Source organism: Nomascus leucogenys, chromosome 23 (genome assembly GCF_006542625.1).
Source record: "Nomascus leucogenys isolate Asia chromosome 23, Asia_NLE_v1, whole genome shotgun sequence".
Classification (NCBI taxonomy): Eukaryota; Metazoa; Chordata; class Mammalia; order Primates; family Hylobatidae; genus Nomascus; species Nomascus leucogenys.
Window position 1 is genome coordinate 4,304,897 of NC_044403.1, and position 27,727 is coordinate 4,332,623.

Genomic DNA, 27,727 nt, shown 5'->3' on the forward strand with positions numbered 1-27,727 from the left:
TCCGCCAGATGTGCCCCTTCGCAGCCCCATTCGGGGGAGAAGGATGGGGGCGGGGGCGTGGGGGTGAGCACAGCCCGACACCGCACGTGGGACCCTGGCGTGCGCTTCCCCGCAGCTCCCGGGCAGCCGCGCGCCGCGAACCCCGGTGCACCTGCACGCGAGGCGGTCCGGGGGCAGAGGGCGCCGGGCTGTGCGGGGGAACCGGCCCGCGTCCCGGGATTGGGCGGGGGGGCGTGGAAGAGAGAGCGAGCGGGCATGCGCAGTGGGGCGGAGGAGGTGGCGATGGCCGGGGGAGGCGGGGGGACTGCTGTTTATTTGCAGCTGGGCCAACTCCGCGGCGCAGGCGGCGGCGGAGCGCGGGGAGCTCGCGGCGGGTCCAGCTGCCGCAGCACCATGCCCGAGCCCCTCTCCGGGCAACCGCTGCGCGCCGCGGGGGCCCCGGTAGGGGAGGATGCCAGACGCCCGGGAGAGGCCAGGACAGCAGCGGCGGCGGCGGCGCGATGGTGGTGACCACCTCTGCCCGAGGCGGCGGCGGGGACCGCACACCCTCCCGGCGGTGGGGCTGCGGGCTCGTGCCGGCCGGGGCCGCGGCGCTGCTGGCCGGGGCAAGCTGCCTGTGCTACGGCCGCTCCCTGCAGGGCGAGTTCGTGCACGACGACGTGTGGGCGATCGTGAACAACCCCGACGTGCGGCCCGGCGCCCCGCTCCGCTGGAGCATATTCACCAACGACTTCTGGGGCAAGGGCATGGCCGAGAACACCAGCCACAAGTCCTACCGGCCGCTGTGCGTCCTCACCTTCAAGTGAGTACCTCACCTCGCGCTAGCCGCCGCCGCCTCCTCTACCCTCCGCCCGTCCCACGGACCGGGAGAAGTTGCGGGACTGACTTGGGGGCATTTCATTTTTGCCGCCCTTTCCCTCCACGCCTCCCTCCTCTCCAGGATGTGCATGGCACTTTGCTCCGGGATCCACTGCCCGGCTAGTCTGGGCTCTCGGGGTGGTTCGGGAGGCGCCGACTGGGGAGTTGGGATCGAGTTTCTGAAGTGTCTGCGCTCTCAGCGGGTTTCTCTCTCGAGGCAGGGCTGGGAGCGGGCTGGTGGAACCGCCTCCGCACCCCATCGCCTGCCGGATCGTGACCAAGTGGGACGAGCGCGGACCCAGAGGGTTCCGGAGGGGTGGCGGTGGTGGCGATGCTTCCAAGTTGAGAATTTCTCGGAGGCTGTTGGGCAGCTTTGCAGATGAGAAGTGTATCAGCCCCTTAAGGGTTTCGTTCAGATGAGACGAGGCGGGAGCCTTGAGCTGACAGGGCTGCGTGGGTTCAGGAGAGGGAGCAGAAAACTCTCCCGAGCCCCCCAGCCCCCGCCTTGCACCCTTGGCTGCTCCCAGAGGCTCTCCGATCTGCCAGACCTCTCTGGATCTAGACTTTAGAAGGTGCAGAGAGAAGTAACGCAGAGCCTAGGCTTCTCCAGGGACCCTGGGGCCCCAGCTGAAATAGTTTTTCTTTTACAACCTCGGAGTCATGATTCAGCGTTTCTGGTGTGAATAAGTGTAAAGGGAACCGAGAATATGCCAGGTTTTTGTGGGGTGGAGTATTTTCTTTAATTTGAAAAGAAGCCTAGCTTCTGAGGAAAGAAGAGAAGCGCTCATTTAAGGGAAATGCTATATTACACAATCAAGAGCTTGACTCAACCCTTTATAATGTGGCTCAGCGTTGAAGCTCATTTTAACGCGCCGGTCAAAACTGTTGAATATTGGTGCGCTATTATCGGCGTTTTAAGCCTTTTTTCCAACGGGTGTGATAGGAACCCGTGTTTATGGTAATGATTATTTGAGTCTGGGTTGGCAGCTTGAAAAGCCTGCTCTGGCTGAGAGGCTTAGGCCTCTTGACAGGTGTCTCTGATGACTCAGAAAAGGAAACCATAGCAATCGGCAACAATTCATGGGCATTTGACTTACGTCTTCCACTGAAAGTTTAATGTTTTTAAGGAGAGTGAGAAAATTACATATTTGACTTTGAAGAGAATATGTTATAGACATTTGTCCTCTTAGAAAGTTGTTCTCGTTTTCTGCTGAAAGATAACCTCGGCTAACCTCGTTATTCAATTTCCCAGATGTTTCTTAAAATCTCCTTGGGACAAATATAAATGTTTCACTTCTAGATTGACCTGCTTTTGCATTTATTACCGTCAGGGTTGTTGGTTAATTTAAGATGTGCGAGTTCACAGCATGAGATGTGCTTGCTGTCTTTGTAACAGCCATGGAGACCATCCTGGTCACAGGTATGAGTATTTTTCAATTAAAAAGGGCAGAGTCAAATGCCTGTGCATAATTGCTGGAGAGTAGGGAAAGGCGTTTTCACTTCTTGACTTTCTAGAAGATTTTCTTCTTTTTTCTCTGTCTTTTCTCTTTTTTTTCTTTTTTGAGATGGGATCTCACTGTGTCCTCCAGCCTGGAGTGCAGTGGCATGATTATTGCTCACCGTAGCCTGAAACTCCTGGGCATAAGCAATTCTCCTGCCTCAGCCTCCCAAGTAGCTGCAACTGCTGGCACATGCCGTGCACCCAGATATATTTTTAAAATTTTTTTGTAGATATGGGGTCTTCCTATGTTGTCTAGGCCGATGTTGAACTTCTGGGCTAAGTGATCTTGAAGCCTCAGCCTCCCAATGTGCTGGGCTTGTGGGCATGAGCTACTGTACCTCACCTAAAATGTTTTATTTTTCTTCATAATGGAGACAGCAGGCACATAAGGGAGGGGTGGAGGGAGTAGACAAAGAAGTAAGACCATTGATTAAGAGGAAAATTGGCTAGGGGTTGACAGAACAAGGGCAAAGGAGAGTTGGGGGATTCGGGAGGAAGAGAGCTGAGGGACTCTTGTGGCAATCATTGATTGTAACAAGCAGCTTGGTATCTAAGAGGCATGGCTTGCTGTATATTATATGCTACTGCCTATGAAAGATACACTCTTTTTTTGAGAAGATTGAGTTGCAAATCTAGAAGAGAAACACAGCACTAATTGGAAAGAGATAACTGCCTCTTCAGAAAGAGAACGTTAAGTAGTCTTTCTGTCCTCACATGCATTGATTTAAATAAGACTGGACAATTTTCTTTATAGTCACCTGAGGTGAAACTGCATCTTCTAGTGTGATAGCATGAAGCTGGAGGACATCAATGACTTTAGAACCACACAACTCTACAGGATGGTACAAGGAAGGAAAGAAAGCCATATTTATTAACTATTCACTATGAACCAAGCGTTGGCCTAGATACTTCACATAGATTACGTCTTTATGATTTTTATTTTAGATAGTGAAAACACAATCGAAGGGGCCCTTTAAATATGTGCAAACCATTTTAACTGTATCTTAAATTATGCTTGTTTGAGCAAAAACTTTGAGATTTCAAACCCGTTTTAAAAACTTTTTTTAATATAATTGTGCATTCCTATGCAGTTTTAAGTAATAATATAGAGATTCCTTCTACTCTATCCATTTCCCCCAATGGTAACATCCTGTATTATTATGGTATAATATTACAACCAGGAAATTGATATTGATGCAGTCTACAGCATTTAGTCAGATTTCACCCATTTTATGTGTACTTCTATTTTTTTTTTTATTTTACTGAGTGTGTATTTAGTTCTATGCAGCTTTATCATATGTGTAGATTTCAGAGAGTACCTCCACAGTCAAGATACAGAACAATTCCATCCCAAGGATCCTCGGGACTTCTTTATTGCAGTCATGGACACCTAATCTATAACAACTGCCTAATCCATAATCCCCTCACCCAAAGCCTTAACAACCATGAATCTATTCTCCATTTTTATCATTTTGTCATTTTAATACTGTTGTATCAATGGAATCACATAGTATGTAACCTGTTGAGATTGGCTTCTTTCACTCAGCATGTTTCTGAATCTTCATTCAGGCTGTTGCATGTATCCATAGTTTGTTCCTTTCTGTTGCTGAGTTGTATTCCATTGTATAGATATACCACAGTTTGTATAACCATTCACCTGTTGGGGACATCTGGGTTGTTTCCAGCTTTTTGCTATTACAAATAAAGCTGCTATAAAAATTCACTTACAGGTTTTTGTGTAAACATAAATTTTTATTTCTCTGGTCTAAATGCCCAGGGGTCCAATTGCTGGGCCATATGGTGGCTGCATGTTCATATGGTTTATATGAAGCTGCCATACTGTTTTCCAGATGTTCCTACCCGCAGTGTCTGAGTAATCCAGTTTCTGTGCATTTCTGCCAGCACTTTGTATTGTTGCTGTTTTTTACTGTAGCCATTCTGATAGGTATGTAGTGATATCACACCTGTATATGTACCTCATTAATTTACCATTCCCTAATGGGTGAAGCTATTAAACATCTGTTATTAAACCAAAGAGTTTGGTAAATGTGCCTTTGTGTCTTTGGTCCATTTTTAAGTGTTTTTTTAAATGTTGAGTATTGAAGTTCTTTATATATTCTAGAAACATGTACTTTGTCAAGTATGTGATTGGTAAATATTTTCTCCCACTCTGTAGCTTGTCTTTTTGTCCTCCTCACAGGACCTTTCCCGGTGCAAAACTCCAAACATATTTTTTATTAAAACGTAAGTTGATTTTTGATTCATTGACTGTATCTCACGCATACTGAGAGCTAGAAATTTCCTTAAGAATAAATGTAATTTATAGATGCATAATACTTTTTGCTATAAAGGTGGTTGCTTGTGTACTAATAAATAATCAAAGTGCTTGTTTAGGTAGTAAAGATACTAATTATATATTTTTTCAAATAAGAAATGAGCTAAAATTTGAAATGAGGAAGTGGGTTACAGACCATCTACTTCTACCAGTTTTGAGGGGATAGGACAATGGATTATGAAAGCAGCTTACCGAGATGTGGTGGCTTTGCACTATATCACTTTAGCTAAGTTGGGACTGTGTTTCTTAGAATTGCCTTTGCAAGATGATCTGGGTTAGGGCTGACCATAAGAAAAATTTCTGCAAGATTTGGAAGGTGAAAGTGAAGTGGCTGAGATCACATTCAGAAGGTTGGCATAGGTTTTGTTGCTGCCAGGCCTCATGCAGTTTGTCACAGAAATATTGGTGAACATGCTGTTGGTTTGCAGCAGCACCCAGGCCCTCAGCTCCTCCAGTGCTCTCCAGAGCTCGTCTTTCAGCTACATGGAATCATGGTGCAGGTGTGTATGCAGCTCTGCAGGGAAAGAGTGCCAGTCTTTTTGCAAGCCTCTTGCATTGTTAAAGTTGGAGCCTTAAAGGCAGTGGGAAACAGATGTATTTTTTTTTTTTTTTTTTTTTGAGACGGGGTCTTGCTCTGTCGCCCAGGCTGGAGTGCAGACATGTATTTTAGCTCATCCTTGTGGGTTCCAATTTGCCTTTGCTTCCCCCTACTTCAAGTCCGTTAACCCTCTCTTCCAGAGTGGCCCTCCTGCCCTGCTGGCTTTCAACTTGGATAATAGACACAGAAGCATCACACTTATATAGGCTATTTAACCAGCCCCAGCCGTTGTAAAAGGTCAGATCCCCATAGCACATCCCTTCTTCTGAATCACTCCTGGTGGCTCTGCTTTTCTAGTCAAATCCTAACTGATACAAATGACCATCTCTTTGTGTTCCTTGAAGTGAATTTAGAATTATAATGAATTTCTGTTTCCAATCAAATCTCAGATTCGGTCTTTTCATAAGATCATGCTCGAGGGCATGTGGGAATATTTTTGGACCATAGTGGTACAGAATCAAAACATCTGTGACTCTGCAGCAGTAACTTTTTTTTTTTTTTTTTGCTTCTTTTTCCTTCCCTGGCCATGACCTGTTCGTAAGCCTGAAATCAAGAGAAATGCATTAAGCTACTCTGTAGACGGTGAATTGACACAGAACCAGACTCTATGATGTCCATAACACCTCTCTTGAAAAATGGTCCAGAATGGTTTAAAATAAACTTAGCTTTTTAATTTCGCCCCCCCCGCCCCCGCCTTCTCTTGGGAAGAAGATGCTACTGAATTGTTTACAGTGCCATTCCATTCAGTAAGCAGGTGGAAGTCTGCTTCAACAAGCAAGAACCAATGATTTTTTAATGTTACAGATGGGGAAACTAAGCAAATTGAAGGACTTGAAACTCTTGATTCTCTCTCTGTGTGTTTAGCCTATTAGATTATATTTCCTATAATGTTTTATTTTATTAAGAGCTTCTGATGGTAATATAAACCATAAGAGTGAAAGTGAGTGGTTTAAAATGTCAGAGCTAAAAAATAGACTATCTTCATATGTGCAGCTGTAGGAATTTGTAGCATTTTAATGTTTGATCTTGAAAGTTTTTTGCAGCAGTTTGCATCTTTTAGTTACAAATAGTATGCCAACCATGAAAATAAGCACTAACTAACCTCCATGCCCACAACCTTAAAGAAATGGTGATATGTTTCTTTTGGTTCTATTCCTTCTGATTCGACTTCTGTGGGATTTCATTTTGACACAGCCTGTTGCCACAAGGCTGATAAGTTTGTTTTCTAAGTCTATCATAGGAGACAAGTGAAGATTCTCTAGGATGTTTGACTAGATTTGTCTGGGATGTTCAGTGACAGAAATAACCAAGGGAAAATATGATTGGAGGCGAGAAAAATTTTATAAAGAAAAATGAAAAATTGCCTTTGAAAATTTTATGTCACCCTAAGGTTATCTTGGAAGCTCCAAGAGGTGGAGGTTGTGATTATGATCTAGTAGGATATACTTTAGACTACAGTCTAGTAGTGTAGGAGGGATGGAAAGTGAGAGGAATATATTTTTGGACTCATGAGGGATTTTATAGGTGAGTTCCTGAATGAAGGCTTGGAAGTCACCTTCCAAAGCAGTCTATTATTACCAACCAATGCCTTTTCTGTCTTTCTTTGGAGGTACATTCGTATTTTTCCTAACTTTGAGTATGTCATCATCTCACTTAAAGAGAGGGGTAAGGAGGTCGGGCACGGTGGCTCATGCCTGTAATTCTAGCACTTTGGGAGACTGAGGTGGGCAGATCACTAGGTCAAGAGATCAAACCCATCCTGGCCAACATGGTGAAACCCCATCTCTACTAAAAATACAAAAATTAACTGGGCATGGTGGCGTGCACCTGTAGTCCCAGCTGCTCAGGAGGCTGAGGCAGGAGAATTGCTCGAACCTGGGAGGCAGAGGTTTCAGTGAGCTGAGTTTGCACCACCACACTCCAGCCTGGCAACAGAGCAAGACTCCGTTAAAAAAAAAAAAAAAAAAAAGAGAGAGAGAGAGGGATAAGGAATGCCTGATCATGCCCACACAATGGCAGTGTTTCTTTCCCAAATAATAAGATACAGTTTCTGTTCTATGAAGTCCTATTTGATCTGACCCCTGGCTACCTCTCTGATCCCTAGTTTACCAATCTCCATCTTATTCTCTGCACCAGCATTCCAGAGCCCTTGTTCTTTGCACAGGCCAAACCCACTCCTATCAAAGGCCTTGCATGTATTGGTGGTTCTTTCGGAATGCTTTTCCCCAGATCTGTGCCGGGCTTATGTGCTCACCACCTTTGGTTTCTGCCTAAATGTCACTTCATCCCAGAGGCCTTCCCTGGTGGCCAGGTGATCTAAAGTAGCAAACACTCCTCTGTGTTTTACCCTTATTTCCTTACCCTGCTTTGTTGATTTTTACCTCCCCTCACTGCAGTGTGAACTCCATGAGGTTTATCTCTAGCACCTAGAACTAAGCCTGGCTTGCAAAGTAGGGACTCAAGAATTATCGAAAGAAGGAATATTATTTGTCAATTAAAAATAAATTAATTTTTTAAAGAATGAATAAATCCTTTTTGTGAATGCTCAAATTTTTCAGGTAAATATTAAGGTAAGGCTACATGACTATAATGTAGAGAAAAAGTCTGCTTCATTTACTTTTTCACTAATTTACCTTTGTTCTTTCTTTCTCAAAGAGAAAAGTGGAGGCAGACTAGGAATTTCCTCATATATATAGAGGATACCAGTGGGTTCTGTTTACTGAGAGATTCTGAAAGGGATGACTTTGAATTTCTATTGTAACTTGCTGGGACTGTAACTCTATGTAGAGAATGAAGATCTGTAGCACTTTTGGATCTTACTCTTCTTAGGTGGCAGGTTGCAGCACAAATGGTTGGTGGATGCTTGCTGCAAAGTTCAAGGTGAGAAACAGTAGCTGTACCTTCAAAACCCAGAATTATAGGGGGTTCTCACTACACTCTGATCTCAGGGTCCTAAGATTCATCCATGCCTATGCTTTCTATAAGGAATGGCCTTGTTGGATCAAATGGAGTACAAGGACCTGAATATATGTTATCAGAGAAACTAACATGACAGTGATTTTTTTCTGGTCTTTGTGCTGTATTCTTGGGAGGAAACTTCTGATCCCTTGGAATTTCCCAAGTGAGAGGAGTTTCTTTATTATTCATGATGGACTCCTGGGATCACACCTAAGTTTATGCTAAGGAGGAGTTGACTCATGGTGGGCCCCTAGATGGTTATAGGATGAGGGCTGGCTGTGGTGTAAAGACCAATTATATGATTAGAGGGTTGGGGCTGTGAGGCATGTGATATCACTTCTATATTTCAACCTCCTAGGAGGGAAGAGGGACTGAAAATTGAATTGTTATGTGGTCAGTGATTTCAGTCAATCATGCCTACATACTGGGACCCCCAATAAAAACTCTGGACACTGAAGTTTGCTTGAACTTCCCTGGTAGATAATGATACCTTGATGTGCTGGGAGGGTGAAGCATCCTGAAGAAACAGAACATTTATGCTCAGGACCCTCCTGGACCTTGTCCCATAGGTTTTTTTCCTTTGACTAGTCCTGACTTGTATCCTTTGTAAGAAAACTATAACCATAAGTATAGGGGTTACTCGATTTCTCTGAGTTGTTCTAATGAATGATTGAACCTGAGGGAGTTGTGGGAGGCCCTGATTACGTAGTCAGTTGGTCAGAAGTACCAGTGGCCTGAGGAACTTGTGGCTGATGTCTGAAGTGTGAGGAGTTTTGTGGACGACTTTGCCCTCAACTGGGAGTCTGTGTTAATTCTGGGAAGTTGATATCAGAACTGCATTACACCCAGGCACTCCACCAAACACCAAACACACATTTTAAAAAAAAAATGCTAAAACTTGACAGCTCAGTTAAAACTAAAATATTTGGCCTTGGTCTGTCCTAATTTTTATTATTCACTGGCTCTCTTTTTGAGGATTTTCTTCCGGGACCTGCTACCTTACAGATATATTTACTGATCTTCGTGCCTTCAGTTTTCTTACCCTTTCTTTGGTACAGTTATTACTCTAATAGCTGTACTGTTACTCTAGTACTAATGTAACAGTGACAATAACCTCCCTTCCCATGGGGCAGCTTTCCTGTGGGGCAGCCTCCTCATAGCCAGATAAGGATGTGATGCATTGAACTCAAATCAAAGCCATGAATTTTGCTTTGGCTGCAGAGTGTCAATCTCCCCTCTGGACTGTTGTTTGCATTGGTGCCTGGGAACTACATCATTTTGTACTTCAGATACATTAAGCAATGATGATTTGCTGATTTATTCCTGGTACTGAAGGGAATGCAGAAGAAGAGCAACCAAAATGATTGAGGGCCAAAGGGATTTGCCTCAGAGGAAAAATGAGAAGAACCAGATGTTGTTATTTATTGGTTGAATGATCTAAGAAGACTATGGAAACCTCTTATAAGCGTTTGAGATCTGTAATGATGGCAAGAGGTTGGGAAAAAGAAAGATGAACAGTAATAGAGGCAGACAGTGCTGGGTGCTTAGCACTGGGCTGTGGAAACCCATGCTGAAAGTGTTGGAGAACCCAACACTGGAGACACCAGAAACAGATAATAAAGGGGTACTTTTAATTTTTTATTTTCCCTGGTTTGTATTTCTTTGGAAAAGAATGTACTCTATTCTTTGTGTTACTGCTGAGAAATCTGGGCTTTTCTGGAAAGCTGGGCAATCCTAGCAGCCTTCCCTTAAGCTTTGAAACCTGTCTGTCATTGTTCTGAGTATCACCTGACTTTGAATCACTTGGGTTGCTTGGGGGCAGATCGCTGGGCCCTAATTTACATCTACTGCCTTGGAATATCTTGGGATGTGATCAGAGAATCAACAATTGTAGCTACCATACCAGATGATTAAGACACTTGAGAACCACTAGGACTCATGGGGACCCATGTTTAATGAGGTTGAGATGCCAAAATCTCCCTGGCATAATGTAGAGAAAGGAGCACAAAGGCTCATTGAGATAGGAATGCTGGCATGCGTTTATCACATGCCACCTGCACACACACACACACACACACACTCATGCCTCCATTGTATTCCCAGAGAGACCAGATGGCTTTCCCTTTCTTGAGGCATTGAGAATTATATTGGTGAAGGAGCACCTGCAACTTCGAGAAGCTCTTTGGTGGATCTCTTCTGTTGGCCAGGTGTGATGTAGGAGATGCTGCCATTGAGGTGGACTTTCTGACTTCATGGGGTGATGGGATCCTGGCGTACCAAAGACCGAGTGGCAGAGCTTAGCTGCCAAAGACAAGGTGAATGCCCTGATCATGATGGGCCTCTGGGACACAGTGATAATCAGAATGTTTTGACCTGCAGCAATCATTGGTGGTGGCTAATTAATCATATTGTCCCTAGGAATGAAGTAGATGGGCAGCCCTCTAAAATTTTGCTAAAATTTATTCCAGGAAAACTTCAGCTTCAGGGCCAGGAATCAGGCTTGGGTCACCACATGGAGAGTCGTGACATCTCACCCACTTTGCAGACCTATGCCAGTTCCTTGAGGTAGAGCCATTTGATTGACATGTTGGGGTCCTTTTGGGGAAGGACTCTAGTATATCCCCTACTGTGTGTCTCTGTTTCACAAATACAGACTGTTACTGTTTTGTTTTGTTTTGTTTTTCCTAAATCAGAGCTATTGTCAAAGAAGAAACTTAAAAGACAGTGATGGGGTTTATCTTAAGCTCTAGGCTGTGGGAGTGAGGAGGCAGAGGGCATCCAACAACTCTTTCTTCTCCCTTTCTCTCCACCCCACAACCCCCTTTGGTGCCAGATTTTGTGACCCCGTGCCCTTTCCTGGGAAGGGATATGGCAGTGCTGCAAACCAGCTTATCTGAGAACTCATGGCCCTACATTTCTGGGAACTTTTACAGGAAGGCAGAGGGAGTTCAGATGGAGAAGGGGCGATTTGGGTTCATATTTGCCAATTTGCCATATTTGCCAGATTTCCGTATCTGGAAGGTTTTCAGATAGTGAGAGATGGCTATTAAGATTATTTCAGAAAATATTATTTTATTTCCTACTGCTTGGCCTAGTTTTAAATGAAGAATGAAGGCTACACCAAATAAAATGAGAGATTCTTGAAGTCAAAGGGAAAGATGATCTTTTCCAACTGCAAGTTAATGCAAGTTCAGTAAATTTTCATTTAGAATCTATTGTGTGCTGAGTGAGATGGATACAATGACAAAAAGAAATTGTTTCCTATAGTGTATGAAAAACGTTTGAGGAATATAGTTAATGAGTTTTAAAAAAAATTTGTTAAATGCTTTCAAAGGGGTACATTCAGGGTGATACAGAACCTGAGATGTTCTTTTTAGATGGTATTTCATGTGGGTTGTCATTATACTTCTTTGTGGATATTTCTGGTTATCCAAGCACCTGATACAATTTTAAATCTTTAAATGTGTACTAGCTTCAGTGTTACTTCCTACTTTGAGCTGAAGCCTGCCTCTCAGTACTTTGCATATTAAAAGTTGAAAATTCAAATGCTAAAAGGGTCAGGCTGATTTTAAGAGTGAGTGAAGTGAGCTGGATGTGAGGTTATGTTGTAATACTTTGCATTTTAGGCACATGGGAATATTCTTCTCTTCCAGAAATATGCTTTCTCCCATTTTTCTTCAAGCAGTCATTTTGGCTGTCTTATTGCCCATGTGTGATAGTCATGTAGGATCAAGAAATATTTCACTTTCCTCTTTACCGTACAAAAATAATTGTGCGTATAATGATAAATGAATGCCTTCAGGTTAGGAATATGATAGGAATTGGTAGAGACTATGGCAGATTGTGAGCCCTTGTCCTCTTGAGATGGGTAAACAGATATTTCCATGCAGCCATGTAGGCCCAGAGTTGTCAGGTCTTCTAATATTTCAAGAGAAGCTGGAAATTTTTATATGAAGCCACCTGTTTTTAAAACCCTGGTAAATAAAAAAGAGGTATGAAAGTAAAACAGAACAACCTGCAGGCTAAACCTAGCCTTTGGGAAGACAGTTTGCAACATCTTTATTGGATTGTAGTTTCCCCTTAGGGAGCTACTTAGAATAAGTGCATTCCTTTAGTATTGCTTTTCATTCATTCATTCATGTTTATTCATTCATCTGAATGCTTATTGTGTGATAATCATGAATGAGGCATTGTGCTAGACACTGTGGATGTAGCCATAAATATAGCAAAGATCTTTTCCCCTGGAGAACTTGGCATTATTTCTGTCATCTTTCTCTAGGCTGAGCATCTTCCATTTCCTCAAAGCTACATTCAAGAGGCATCATTTCTGAGGGTCTTCCCTCCCCCCTTAGCATCCTGAAGTTCTCCTGTGAAGGTGCTCTGTGTTTAAAAAGCCCTCTGACTGTCTGCTGCCCCACAATGGATACCACCTATCTTGCCTCTCCCATCCTCAGGTAGAATACCTCCCTCTTCCCCATCTCTGCACCTGGTAAGTTGTCCCACTGCGAGAATTCCTTAACATTTAATTAGCTGTTTAATTACCTTGCCTGCTCCTACTATGCTATTAACTCTTTGGGAACAGATGCCATGTCTTACTTCTCTTTGTATCTCTGGGCCCTGAATCATATCTGACATGTAGTATGTGCTTAATAAATACCTGATTGTGTAAATTGAAATGAAAAATTGATTGACTTGTGCGGTTCCATGTCTGTCTGGTTTGGTCTGTTTTGATAACCAACACACATTAACTCTGTGTTGAAGGCAAATAAAAGCCCCAGGGCAATAACCTATGTACAGTTTTAATCTAGATTGCAAGTATTTTGTTGTCTTTTATATCCCCATGTGAGCCTTCACTCTTACCACTAATCCTGTTAGAATTAGCTAACAATTTCAGCCATTTAAACTCTTTGTGAATGTCAGTTAGTTCTTCTGGTACATTAACTCTCCTTTCTAGATAAAGGCATTTTGTATCTTGATAAGTATGCACTGTGTAATTTCATTAAACCTTTGATAAAAATATTGGACAGAACAGAGGTAATATCAGAACCCTGTGACATACACTGGAGATCTCAGTCCAAGGAGACATTGATTTATTATTCACTACTCTTGGTGTTTGCTACAAATCTATCTTAGGCTATCTTGTTTGCAGGGAGATTTTGAGAGATTTTGATAAATGCCTTTGTTAAAATAAAGATGTGATGCACCCATCACATCCCCTTTTCTATTAAATTATGAGGTTAATCAGTGAACCCCCTTTTTGTGAACCCATATTATCTCCCAGAATCAGAGCTTCTTTTCTCTGTGATCACATGTAGAATACGCTAGAAGCTTTCATTAGCATTTTGTCTCAAGCTCACTTGTCTGTAATTTGGAGAATTCACTCTCCATCTTTTTAGATATTTTAAAAACACTCCTAACTCCAGATTCAGGATGATTTCTTAAAGCTTAGACTCACCAATGTTAGGTTCCAGGTAAGGGACTTTCACACCATTACGTCATTACTGCGGGGGCTCCTCATTCAGCATTTTATTTTATATTTTGGGATCTAATTGAATTCACTTCATACACCAGGCATTCTGGCATGTACCTTTTTAAGCTTCTGATGCATGAACAATACCTTGTGCAAGCGTGTTTTTTCTATAACCCCACAGATGCAGTTGGGTGCATTAGGGCCTGTTATTAAGTTTAAGCCAACCGTCAGAAGTCTCTCTATTCTGCATGTCTGTCTCACAGAAGTATTTTTTTCAGATTTTGACTAAGTTCAAGAAATAACATGGATAATGCTTGGACATTTTCAGATATGATGCATATGAACCACAAAGGTGGTTCATGCCTACCATTTTATACTGTTTTTGGAAGGAGAAAGGAATATATGTTAAATACCTGATAAGAGTATGGGTAACATAGTAATAATGCCATCTTTAATGATGCTTTTTAGTTTTTGAATGGTTGAATAATAAATACTTTGCAAAAATAAGCCTTTTGTTCTTTTTAAAGAAATGGTGCTATTATTTGTGTTAGGTAACATGGGGTACCTTAAAATGGCGCCGTACCTTAAGATGGGGCCGGTTCCAGGTTCTTCTCCCCTCCTTGACCGGGCACTGTCTGAACCCACCAAAGGAGGGCCGATCAGAAAGAAGCATCTCCCGCCTTCCCTTGGGCCCGCCCCTAGCCCAATCCACGTAGGCCCAAGGGATATAAAACCCAGCACACCAGCAGCCCTCTCTCTCTTCTCTTCCTTCACCTTGCATTGTGCCGCTCGATACCTCCAATAAAGATCTCTTGACCGCGACCCGTGTAGTTTGGTCTCCGCCCGGCCCCTTTCATTGGTGCCGTGACTCGGATTGGGACTCCCCACCCCCCTCAGTGGGACCCTGATCCCTTTTGGGCTCAGTCCAGACCCCGGCCGGTCTTCGCTCATTTTCCTGTTTGCCGACCTCTATGCCCAACACCGGCCTCATCTCGGTAAGTCTCCCATTCTGGTGTCCGACACCAGTCGACCAGCTCCCGCCTCGGCCGCCCACACGGCTGCCATAAATCCTATTTTGGACTCGGCCTCCAGGGAGCAGGGTTCCCTTCTTTTCCTCCTTACTCATCAGGCCTGGGCCCTTTCCCCTTTCTTGCTCTGAAAATTTTGGCACCAGGTGACCCCCGGCCCTCGGCCTCCTAGAGGCCCTCAGTCCTTTCGTTTTGGTGACGACTGACTCGAAGGGTCTGACTCACAGCATGGTCATCGGCTGGTAGGGGACGCCCTGCCCAGCCCTTTGCCATATATTTCCATAAACCCCCTCTTCTCATAATGGGAGCCTCTGCATCCCTGCCGGCCGACTCTCCCTTACAATGCCTTTTAAATAACTTATCAGCCCTTGGTTTGGCTGCTGATCTCAAACCTACATGCCTCATTAAATTGTGCACTCAAAACTGGCCCACCTACCCCCTAGACAACCAAAACAGATGGCCCACTTATGGGTCCTTTGATCCCAACCTTCTCCGGGATCTCTACAACTATCGTGAGCGAACAGGAAAATGGGCAGAGATCCCCCTACGTTCATGGCTTCTTTCTTCTACGGGACAAACCCAACCTCTGCCTCCCTTGCAACTGCCCTCAACATTCCTTGGCACTTCCACATCCCCTACCACCCTCAATCCTCCAGAAAAGTTGAGCGGACTAACCGTACCCTTAAAGAAACCCTAACCAAACTCACCCTAGAATTACACCTAGATTGGGTAAAATTACTACTTACAGCCCTGTTCAAATTCCGGGTGCTCCCAAAAAAGCCCACCCTTCTGTCTCCCTTGGAGATCATGGATGGCCGACCTGCACTCCCACCAGGTATCAGTCCCACCTCTTGGACGGCCCCACAACACATTAGCTATCCCTTCCTGTCCTTCATCCGGTGTGAGCTGTGGAAGCGACAGGAGTGCCTGTTGCCCGATACTACCCGCAGTCACCAGTCCTTTCCCCTTAAACCAGGGGAGTGGGTGTTTTACTCTCCACCCAGCCCTACTACATCTGTCTCCCTAGTCCCTAAGTGGAAAGGGCCTCTCCAAATTATACTCTGCACTCCCACGGCCGCTAGTCTCCAAGAATCACCAGGACGTCTAACTCCTTGGCTTCACATTTCCAGGTTGGAACCGGCTACCAGCCTGGACCACACGAAGAACCAAACTGCTTACGCCCCGCTCTCATGCATCTCCTAAGTCCTCTTCTCTGGCTTTCCGACTCTCACATCTTTACACTTTCCTCCGCCGGCGGGCCCTCTTCCCAGCCCTATTATCTCTTCACAGTTAAAGAGTCATACAACATTCACAGGAGGACACACACCAACTACATCAGCCCCATGGTGGATCTTCCCCTTCCCAGGCTCACTATGATAGAAAACGGCTGGGACCCTCTCTTCCACATGTTCCACTTCGCCATCTGGCTCCCACATCAACAAACACACCCCCTTCCTATACTATACCACTAAAAACAACGCCTCCTCCTGAGCCATGCATATCGACAACCCCGCCCACCCGGTCTGGGGCCAGTCAGTTACAGGAGGCATATATCCCAGCAGTGCCTGGGCATATCCAACTCAAACCATAACTATTTCCCGTTCCCTCAAAACTGAGTATCCATCTCTAACCAAACCTTTAACCAGCTTCTCCTCAGAAACTACCAGCTCCTAGCGACTTGTGAAGACACGGCAGACTCCAGAGACAGTCTCACACCCTGCTGACCTCTCAAACGGCCAATGACCGGCAACATATACCCAGGATTGGCTGGGGGGAGGGGGTAGGCCTGCCCTCGCACCCTAAATTAACTACCATCTTCTTTTCTCTTCGGGCAGACCAAACTCTACCCCTAGTACCCCAGATGGCTACAGCAAGCCGATTCTACCAATTCTTAAACACCCTTCGCTCAGACAGCTGGCTCATTGCCAACCCATCCCTGCCTCTCAACTGGCTCATGGCACTGGAGGATCTATACCTACAAGGAACATTAATGGACTTCACGTCTAACGAAGTCTTCGTGTATAGTGCCCTATTGCTTGGCCTCATACTCATACTGTACCCCACGCACAACCCTGACAGTTCTCCCTGTGCCCCCTCCCCACAGCGCCCCCACTCAGCAGGAAGCAGCCAGATGAACCATGATGCCCATTTTCCCCCATTTAAGAAAACAAAAAGGGAGGAATGTTAAGTAACATGGGGTACCTTAAAATGGTGCCGTACCTTAAGATGGGGCCGGTTCCGGGTTCTTCTCCCCTCCTTGACCGGGCACTGTCTGAACCCGCCAAAGGAGGGCCAGTCAGAAAGAAGCATCTCCCGCCTTCCCTTGGGCCCGCCCCTAGCCCAATCCACGTAGGCCCAAGGGATATAAAACCCAGCACACCAGCAGCCCTCTCTCTCCTCTTCCATCTCCTTGCGTGGTGCCGCTCAATACCTCCAGTAAAGATCTCTTGACCGCGACCGGTGTAGTTTGGTCTCCGCCCAACCCCTTTCAATTTGTAATCCAAATTTATTACCTAAATTTTAGGATCCATGGGAATAGTCAAATTTATCAAGGATTTGGCTTGTTAGATGTCTTGCCTTTGTCACAATGCCATTTTTACCATTTACACTGTGAGATGCATTCCTGTACATTCACTCTAACGTCTTTTATATGTATATGTACATATATATGTATTTGTATATATACTTATGTATATATAGTTTATATATATTTTATACAAACTTTTTCTCGTTACTTCTTTATGGAAAATTCCTGGAAGTGGAATTTTCAGTCAAAAGTGCATACCTTTTAAAGCCTCCGATGCATGTTGCCAACCAAGAGACCTTCCAACTTGGACACCTACCAGTCAGATGTGAGATTGCCTGTTTTCTCTCATGCTTGTCAGTGGTGTGAATGAACTTTAAATGAATGGCTTAGTCTGGAGAACTCAGCCTGCTGAAGTGGAACGCAGTGTAAAATCAGTCTCAGGGGGACGGACTCTTAGGGAACTGCATCCAAGTTCTCCAAGGACCTGGACTTGGTCTTGACCTTCCTTAACAATTATCCCATCCCAAGCTTTCTGACTTCAAGCAGCTCTGCTGTCTCGTGTGTGTTTCTATACAGGAATGGCATGCTGGTCTCCCCGCTTTGTTGGACCTCTGAGTTCTCTAGTTCACTGCCTATTCCTCTTGCCCTCTGGATGGGCAATTTCCCACCAGGCTCCTGTATTGAGGATGCTGGGGTGTGTGCAGACTCATGAGTCTGCCAACATACAACTGAGTCAAATCTTGCCTCAGAGCCCTGGAGTTGGATCCAATACAACAATTTAGTTTTCTAGGCTTAGTTAAGACTCTGATTACTTCAGTGGGAGTGAAAATAGAGTTTATTAGTAACTATGACATTTGCATTCATATGTCCAAGTAAATCTTGAGATGTTTAAAATTCTGTAGGTTAAAGCTGTGTATGAATTACGTCAATTATTTAGAATACGCATATGTCATCTCTAAAGCTGACTTTTTCATTCTTAGTTGTTTTGGCAAAGAGGAGCTGTTTCTATAAGAGAAGCAGATCAAAGGCCTGAGAATTGAAGACCTGGGATTGCTGTTTTGGTAAAATGGACTAGAATACAGACAACTGTAGGCAGTACCACTTAGGGTGTCAGTGCTCCCTGGAAAGAACCATACCTTGTACAAGTGTTTTTTTTCTGTAACCCCACAGAATCAATTGGGTGTATTATGTCCTGTTATTAAATTTAAGGCAACCTTCAGAAGTCTCTCTATTTTGCGTTTCTGTCTCATGAAAGTATTTTTTTAAGATGTTGAACAATTGGTTTTCCTTCCCTTTGTGGTTCTCTTTTAATTGCTTTGTCACAGTCTTACAAATCAGGTACTGAGATCTGTGGGAATTTATGTTAAAAACATTTAATATACATTCTGGAACATGATGCTTTTGCTCATCTTTTCATTTCAGCTGCAGCTGGTAATAGCATGTTGGTTCCCTAAAGCTTCCTTTGTGGGGTGGTAATTAGGTGATACTTCCAGGTGCATAATCTAGAAACCTGGTTCCTGGTGGCACCATGGGTGAGAGAACTCATTCATGCCTCATTTGTCCCAACTGTGACTAATCGTAGTTTCATGGTTTCTGTTCATCTCCGGTGTATGTGGCTCTGACCCATGGCCCTTTGGACTTCCCTTTCAACACTCAGTTGCTTGGGAAGAGCCAGCAATGAAAACAAGAATATTAAGGGGGCGTATTTGCGTTAGCCATGGAGTGATGGAAAAACAGGCTCAGCACCTGTTTGCTTGCCTTCTCAGTGAGACCAAAGTTCCCTGAAATAATATTGTATTGTATATGCATGGATTTCTGTACATGGGACAATTCTGAAATAGGAAAAGTGTGATACATACCCAAGGCTAAAAAATAACCCAATGTTGGGAATCACTTAAAAATCATTAATCTAATAGCTTATCTTTTTAAATGATGGATTCCGTCTGCTTTCCTTGTGTTTATGTGGAGTTTGTAGCTAATGCAGTTTTTTTCTTTTTTCTTTTTTTTATAGGCTAAACATATTTTTGACTGGTATGAACCCCTTCTACTTTCACGCAGTCAATGTAATTTTACACTGCTTAGTGACTCTTGTGCTGATGTACACCTGTGATAAAACTGTCTTCAAGAATCGTGGACTTGCTTTTGTAACGGCATTGCTTTTTGCTGTACATCCCATTCATACTGAGGCGGTAAGTGTAATTGGATCTCAGTGAAATAACGAATATGAATATGTGTGTGTATGTATACGTGTGTACGTGTATACACACACATACATGTAAATGTGTGTATATTGTAGATATATGTGTGTATATAGATATATACATGTAAACTAAGCTGATCTTTTTTCCTTTTCAAAAACACATGAGTTCACTCTACTAAAGTGTTTATCTTTATATATAAACCATTTTGGTTGACAACTTTTCTTTTTGAGTGTTCAAATTGGTTTTATTGCACCTGCTGGATTTAATTGCTTTTCTAAATAACCGCTGTTATTATTACAGGTAGTAATGAATGGCCACAGTTTGTTCAGTTTTGTATTTGAAGATAATTTAAGTCCTAATGTGTTTTAAGCAGCAAGGGCCATTTGAACACTTAGCATGCTGAGTCATTGTTCCTGCTCCACATTTATATTTTACCTTTTCTCACCCTGCTTTATTTTATAATGTTTATTATGCAGAACTGTAAGTGCTGGGGAAGGACTATAAAAAATTAGACTGACATTCTTCAAGTTAGAAAGACAGACTTAGGAGCCTTATGTATTGTTTCCCAAGTTACTTAATAGGAAGCATAGTTATTGTGTGGGTGATGAAAAATTTATTTAAAAAGTATTGGCTGGGTGTGGTGGCTGATGCCTGTAATCCCAGCACTTTGGGAGACTGAGACAGGTAGATCACTTGAGGTCAGGAGTTCAAGACCAGCCTGGCCAACATGGTGAAACCCCATCTCTACTAAAATTACAAAAAAACTTAGCCAGGTGTGGTGGCAGGTGCCTGTAATTCTAGCTGCTTGGGAGGCCGAGGCAGGAGAATCACTTGAACCCAGGAGGTGGAGGTTGCAGTGAGCCAAGATTGCACCACTGTACTCCAGCCTGGGCAACAGAGTGAGACTCTGTCTCAAAAAAAAAAAAAAAAAAAAAAGTATTGATAGCTATGGCCCTGTTTAAAATATTTATTTAATCATTCCATGAATCAGATGGCATTTTTAAGCTACTTTGTTTCCCAGCTCAGTAAAAACAGCTGGTTTGTTTGATGTGCCTGGCTAGGGGTAGATGAAAACTTGATGAGAGGTCCATGGGCACCACAGTTTTACAAGACTCTTTTCCAGAGTTTCAGCTTGCATCTCTTTGGACACTTCCCTGAAGCTGATCTGCCTGAGTACACACCTGCAGCAAAGATGTCATGGTGGTTCCCTTCTCCCTCCTCCGTTTCTCAGTTGCCCTCTGCTCATTTTAACAAAGTTAAGGAATACCTTGTGTACACCAGCATCTTACTATGCCCCAGGTGTACAAACCTCTGAGGTACCTTACAAAGGAATAGTCTGATATATCAGTGTCAGCAAGGCATCCTCCAATTAAGGCATCACAAACCCAAAGGAGGGCTTCACAGCTCTCCCTGTCTAACACGTATCTCTATGAAGAATATAACATGGCCTTAGAAGTAAGGTATGGTGGCTTGTGTTACTGTTCTGAATTCAGAAGTGACATAGTTGTCATGGGGATGCATAATAGTATGTTTATTAGAATGGACACAAGAAGTCTGATTCCACCAGTTGGTTTGATGATGAGGACTGGTTTGCCAGTTAGGCTATATGGTGGGCGTTTTCCACCAACAAAATTCTAAATCTGTAAGCTCAAAGTTTTGACAAAAATATATTTTGATTGGATGATGAAGAAAGATCACTTTATAAAAAATGACACTGTGAAAGGTCATTTTCCCAACTCTTTGTGAGTATTTTAGACTGAGCAAAGGTGCCTTTAAGTGGATGAGTATGAGGCATAAGTAATAGTCCTTTGGTGAGTCTCAGTAAAGCTTTTCTGCTGTACTTAAAAGAAATTGTGACAGTAAATGACTGTAATGACAGGTAACTCTAATGATGGCTATGGTTAAATTCTTTGCTTTTGACCAAATTAAAGGAAGACTTGATTGCATTGTCAGTTGGTAGATCATTAAAAATTATGTAAGGTGATTATTTGCCAGTAACTTAGAGTTCAAAGAATAAAGTCATTGCTGTAACAGGTCTACTTCCATTTTCACTTACTTATGTGAACAGCCTATGAAGATGAAAGCTAGGAGTAGTTGGTATTAATGCTACCTGCTGTCATAGTCTAACAAAAGGTAAGATTCAGCCACAGACAGCTGAACTTACTGAAAAGAAATCTGCTACACTTAGATTATTAAGAGGTGATTTTTTATATTTATTAATTATGATTTTCTGCCTTATGATATATAAAATATCTGTGAATTAACAATAATTGGAATAGTAATACAAAATTTAAATTTTAACACTTAGAGGCTTATGGTTAAAAGAAATTTAAAATACAGATTTAATTGTGTATTTTTTTATTATAGGGAGAAGGATGATAAGTACAATATTTTTAAGCATAACTATGTAATTTACAAAAATGATGAGGGGGAAATACAATGAAAGTATGAGTTCAAGGAGAAAGGCTATGAAGTGTCTACCAATTAAAGAAGAGCCTATTCATGTTTAGGTAAATGGAAGATGATGAGCTTCAAGTTGCTATAGTGTTCAAATTCCATTTGGTAGATTTAGTACAGAAACCTTATGGCCTCATGTGGAAATGTCAATATCTACAATGCATAGGAAGCTAGATCCTTTCAAGTATTTAAAATTATGATGAAAATTTTTGGATATGAACTGAAAAAAATAAGAGAGAGAGATACTTAAGTTTTTAATGTTCTTTTTGGATAGAATATGAAGAAAAATAATCAAAGACTACTACTACTAGACATACAGAATATGTGATGCTGGGCCAATGGCATGTTTTACTATAAAACCATAGACAGTATTTTATTTCTGACAAATAATTCTTGATGTACAATTGGAAATCTGTGCTTAGAGCATATTGGGGACAATTACTGCATGAAGGAACAAATGAGTAGGGCAATAACAGTTTCAATTCAGAGGTATCAAAGAGAGAGTGCATAAAACACAGGCAGCCTTTGGCAGTATGATCAGGAACTGGTTAAGGTTGGTTCCTAAGACAAGAGGAAAATCCTATTAGCAAAATGACCTTAAAAAAAAGTTACAACAAGCTTTTGTACTAATTGAAAAAAATCCATGGTAACACAATGAAAGGGACAGAGGAGTCTGAGAGCTGGGTGGTTATTTAGGGAAGGATGTTAGGGAGGATGCTTACATTCATAAGATTTTGAGGGAAGTGTGAGAAGGAGGCAGAGAAATTTAGCCTACAAAACAATTTACATGACAATGTAAAATTGGGGGACTTATTATTTAGTCATGGATTTCAATTCAAGTTTCTAAGTAGGAGGAGGACAGAGAAATAGAAAAAGAGATGTACTTTCCAGAAAATATAGAGATAAATTATTAATACTATTATTTGAGACCGGGTCTCACCCTATTGCCCAGACTGGGGTGCAATGGCATAATCATAGCTTACTGCAACCCCCATATCCTGGGCTCAAGCAATCCTCCCACCTCAGCCTCCCCAGTGGCTATGACATTAATGGAACTCATTCTTGCAGATAGAATAAATATCAGTAGCCTTACACCATATAGTATACTTTATACAAATCTTATTGGTGGTATTCCAAAAGACAAGTTTCTACAGCAAATTAACTCCTAATTTGAAATTTCTGCCTGTGATTGTGTTAACCTTGCTAGAGGATCTGCTGTTACATTATTTGAATTCTATCCAGTTATGTTCACTGATGTTTCTCCTTCCAGTGTTTGAATATTTGTGAGAGGCTGCAGTTCCAGGTTACAGCCACCATGTTGGTAATGGAAACCTGTAGTTTGAGGCTAAAATACATGCTGGCCATTTGCATATATTTTTCACTAACCATGAACTGACCAATTGCTTTCGTACTTTCCAGCCTCCTACAATTCAGCCTACATTGTCATAAAATCAACTGGCTCTAGTTTAATGTTCCATCTTTGCTTCCCATTGCCCCTCCTCACTTCTTTATTTACTCCATGCTCTTCATCACCTTAGGCCTCCCCTTCCAGAAGCACTCCATAGATCTCCAGACCTCTCTTGCTCTGCCATTCTCATATCCTCCACCCGCAAAGCATTTGTGTTCCTTCCCAGGCCTAGGCTGAGCATTCCCTCGCCTCGAGCTTCCTGAAATCCTCCTTGGCTATGTTTAAGTCACAGTTTACATGGCCAGACCTGTGAAGCCTTCCTAGATGCTACAGTAAAAGTTAACCTCTTCAGTCTTCTCTTGGTAATGGTTTCTCCTCTTATGATGCATGCAGTTTCCTTGTGTGCTATTTAATACCCTCTTTTGACTCCCCACCAGATGTTAAACTCCTTGAGGCTGATTGTATGTTTCCAACTGGCACAGGATCTAGCTAAGAGGAAGCACTTGGAAAATGTTTGTTAACTGGAATTAAACACACACTTACTGAACATGACAATATTGACTAATTGAATCACAATGAATGGCTGGTCTAGACATACAGTAATGACTATTATAGCCCCCGTTTTTAGATATCTAGCCTTTTGCCCCAAATACCTCAGTTCAACAGGGGTATAGAATAGGTGTTCAATGCATGCTTAGTGGTTTGGACTGGCAAGAGAGCCTATCAATGTTACACCAATATTTCAACACCCTCTTTGAGCTTCTCCTGCAAGGGACACTACATTCTTTATATCTGGGCACATCCAGCTGGCACAGTCTGCTGTTGTCTCTTCCAAACTGGCTGCAATGCAAGAAGCCAGGCTGCAGGATGCCTTTAACACATTAGTTAAGCTTGCCTAGCTTGTGATTGCCTCATTCCAACTTGCTACACCCAGTAACAGCTTGCAAGTCTTGCTGTTGGCTACATCACTTGTGCTGTGATGAGTGCCCTTCTCGGTCCAGATGCTTAGGCTTATCTCAAGACTGTTGCTAGAGAGCTGGGCTCTCTGTTTAACCTTCAGGAAGACTTGCAGGTGATGCTGAGCTAAATGCTCAAGGAGGTGGTAGTGTAGTCTGAGCAGATCTGGGCTTACAGGTGACCCGTACACGATTCGGCTTTACAGACTGTGAGACTGAGCTGAACCTTGACATTGTGGTGACACCACACTGTCACTGCATTCGTCTCTTGAGTCATGCAGTCTTCCTGATTTGGTACTCAAGTTCCTTATAGATTAACGAATCAATGAACAGCATGTGGTACAAGTAGCCATGTCAGGTAATAGCTTTCAGCTCTGTATTGCCAATGGTATTCTTTGGCCATGTCCAGGTTTCTCTTAATGTAAGTAGGACTGGAATTTTTCTCAATATGTGACTTGCTGTCAGTCCATCTGTGTGTGTATAATTGCGTTATGTTTTATGTAGATTTTAACTAACAGATACATTAGATTATCTAATAAAGTTCGCAATTAAGATACCATACCTGTAAACCTTAAAGTAAAAAAGATGATTTCCATAAGCCACACAGGAAAACCTATCTCAGTGTTAAGAGTTCCACCCCCTTTCTCTGAAAAAAAAGAAAATAAAAAGGGGGGAGAAAGAAGTGCACCAGCATTTATCCAGCAGGCCCTTTATGTATATATCATGTCATGAATTACAACCACCCTGAGGGAGTGGGTGTTACACGCCTTTTAAACATAACAAAACCAAATCTCAGATGGCAAGAGCAAAGTCTACATTCAGACCTTGAATGGTTTACCTCCATGCTTATTTCGTTTTTAAGTTTTTGAGACAGGGTCTTCCTCTGTCGCCCAGGCTGGGGCACAGTGACGTGATCTCGGCTCACTGCAGCCTCTACCTCCTGGGCTCAAGCGATCCACCTACCTCAGCCTCCCGAGTAGCTGGGACCACAGGTGCACACCCGGCTAGTCGTTTGTATTTTTGGTAGAGACAGGGTTTCTCCATGTTGCCCAGATTGGTCTTGAACTCCTGAGCTCAAGGGATCTGTCCAACTCAGTCTCCCAAAGTGCTGGGATGACAGGTGTGGCGTGAGCCATTGCGTCCGGCCACCTCCATGCTTATTCACTGCCTCTCCTTCATGACTGCAAAGCGTGCTCATTGCATCAGGATGCTTATAGGTATATTTCCCAGAAAACTATTTCCTACTATTAATTGTTGATTGATTCTTTAACACACCATAGACCTCGGGTCTTCTGTGATGTGGGTGATACTATTCTTGTGCCTGAAATGTCAGCCCAGTTCATCTCCCTTTTGAGCTGTTCCTCATCATTCAGCTCTTATGGTACCTGTTCTTTGGAGCATTTTTAAAAAGCTATATCCCATTTTTTCCCTTGACTCTTATATTTCTTGGATTAAAAAAAAAAAACAAGAGAAATGCATGGATATGTAGCAAAATAGTGTGAAGACTTGTAAAGAGTCATCTGTTTCCCACCACTCTTCCATTTCAGTCTTCTTCTGAAGTAATGCATTTTTTTGAAACAATTTCAAACTTAAAAAATATGGAAAATAACTGTATACTCTCTATCCAGATTCACTAATTTTTCACATTTTCTCACATTTATCACCTTCCTCTCTTTCTCTCTCAATATATAAAAATGTTATTTATTTTCTGAAGCATTTGACAGTAGGTTGCACAATTCATACCCCTTTATACTTTAATAATTTAGCTGTACATTTTTGAAAGCTGAAAGCATTAGTCATTTCTCTTTCGTTTTCATTAGTCTCCTTTATTTGAAACAGTTACCAGTCTTCATTGTCTTTCTATAATATGATTTATAGATTATAATATAATTTAGAATTTATATTAGAACATATAAAATAAAAAATGTTATTAACATGTTATATTGCAATATATGGTTATAATATATTCTATAACTATAATATAAATATATAATACTTATGAATGTTATACAATTTATAACATATATACTACATACAATTTATAGATAGAGCGTATTATATCAAAAATACATAATATATAAATAATATATGATATATAGTATATATGCAAATGCAGAATGAATAATGTATAAGTAATAAATATATGAAATATATATACATATTATATATGTGTAATGCATTATACATAGTATGTAATTATACAATATTATAATTGATTAGATTATAATGAATTATAATTATGAATCATCGTGTAATATAAATTAGAATAAATTAATATGCAATAAAATGTAATGTTACAAAATACTGCTACACGTAAAATTTATAATTTGTTAGTGTAATATATATTTATTTATATTTTTATTGAATGTTCCTCATCTTGAGTTTGATGTTTTCTCATGATTATATTCAGGTCATATGTCCCTGCTAGAATACTGCATAAATGGGGTTATGATGGTTCCTTTTCAGGAATGGTGATTTTAATTTGATTCCACAGTTAAGACATAGTGCAATATAACGCATTTTTTCCATAGTGTTCTTTTTAAATTTTTTCATCTAATAATTAGTAAATAGACACTTTGAAGTCCTGGTAATACTTTGCACCTCAAAAACTTTCATGTCCTAGGTTTAGCATCCATTGATATTTTTGATGTTTCTTGCTTGCTCCAGTCTTCACTCTTCTGGAAGCAAAATGGTTATTTTCCAACTCCACTTCTCCCTCCACATTTATTAACTGGCTTTTTAATGAAGAGGTCTCCTTTCTTTCCCATTCACTTGCTTGCTGTATGTATGTATGTATGTATGTATGTATGTACATTTATATGTATCCATTCATTCATTTATGTATATACAATTGCGCATTGCTTAACGATGGGGACAAGTTCTGAGAATGAGTGGTTAGGTGATTTTGTCATTGTGCAAACATCATAGCGTATACTTACACAAACCTAGATGCTATGGCCTATTGCTCTTAGGCTACTGTACTGAATACTATAGGCAACTGTACCACAATGGTAAGTATTTGTGTATCTAAACATATTGAACATAGAAAAGGTACAAGAGAAATATGGTATTATACTCTTGTGGGACCACCATCATATATGTGACTCATTGTTGACCTGAATGTGGTTATTCAATGCATAGCTGTATTTATTATTAGTATGGACTCATGGACTTCATTTTCAATGGTTTATAATGTATTATTTTACTCATTTATTTTAATATTCAAATTGCTTTAAATTTGTTCGGTGGGAGCCCGTTGTTCCTGGCTTCTATGCCCTTTTGACTGTCATTTTATAAGCATTTTCTTACTTTCTGACACGAGATGATCCAAGCTCCTCTCGGATTTCCCCAGCCTCAGCCCTGGTGTCAGCCAGTTTTCCAAGGAGCTGGTGTTCTCTTTTGTGGGGAAATGGTTTGTGGTTAGTGCCAA

The 27,727-nt window shown here is 42.0% G+C and overlaps 1 protein-coding gene across 3 annotated transcripts in view; it reads left to right on the top strand.

Moving 5' to 3' along the window:
* The first annotated feature begins 315 nt into the window (after positions 1–315).
* Positions 316–27,727, top strand: part of TMTC1 (transmembrane O-mannosyltransferase targeting cadherins 1) — a 283,499-nt gene continuing 256,087 nt past the window's right edge. For 2 of the 3 annotated variants that reach the window (XM_030804535.1, XM_030804536.1), the window contains exons 1-2: positions 316–802; positions 19,287–19,464. In XM_030804535.1, coding sequence (XP_030660395.1) covers positions 501–802; positions 19,287–19,464 — 480 coding nt within the window. In that variant the 5' untranslated portion in view covers positions 316–500. Of the gene's footprint in view, positions 803–12,553; positions 12,740–19,286; positions 19,465–27,727 lie in introns of those variants that run through there. The other variant, XM_030804537.1, reaches the window with a different exon arrangement.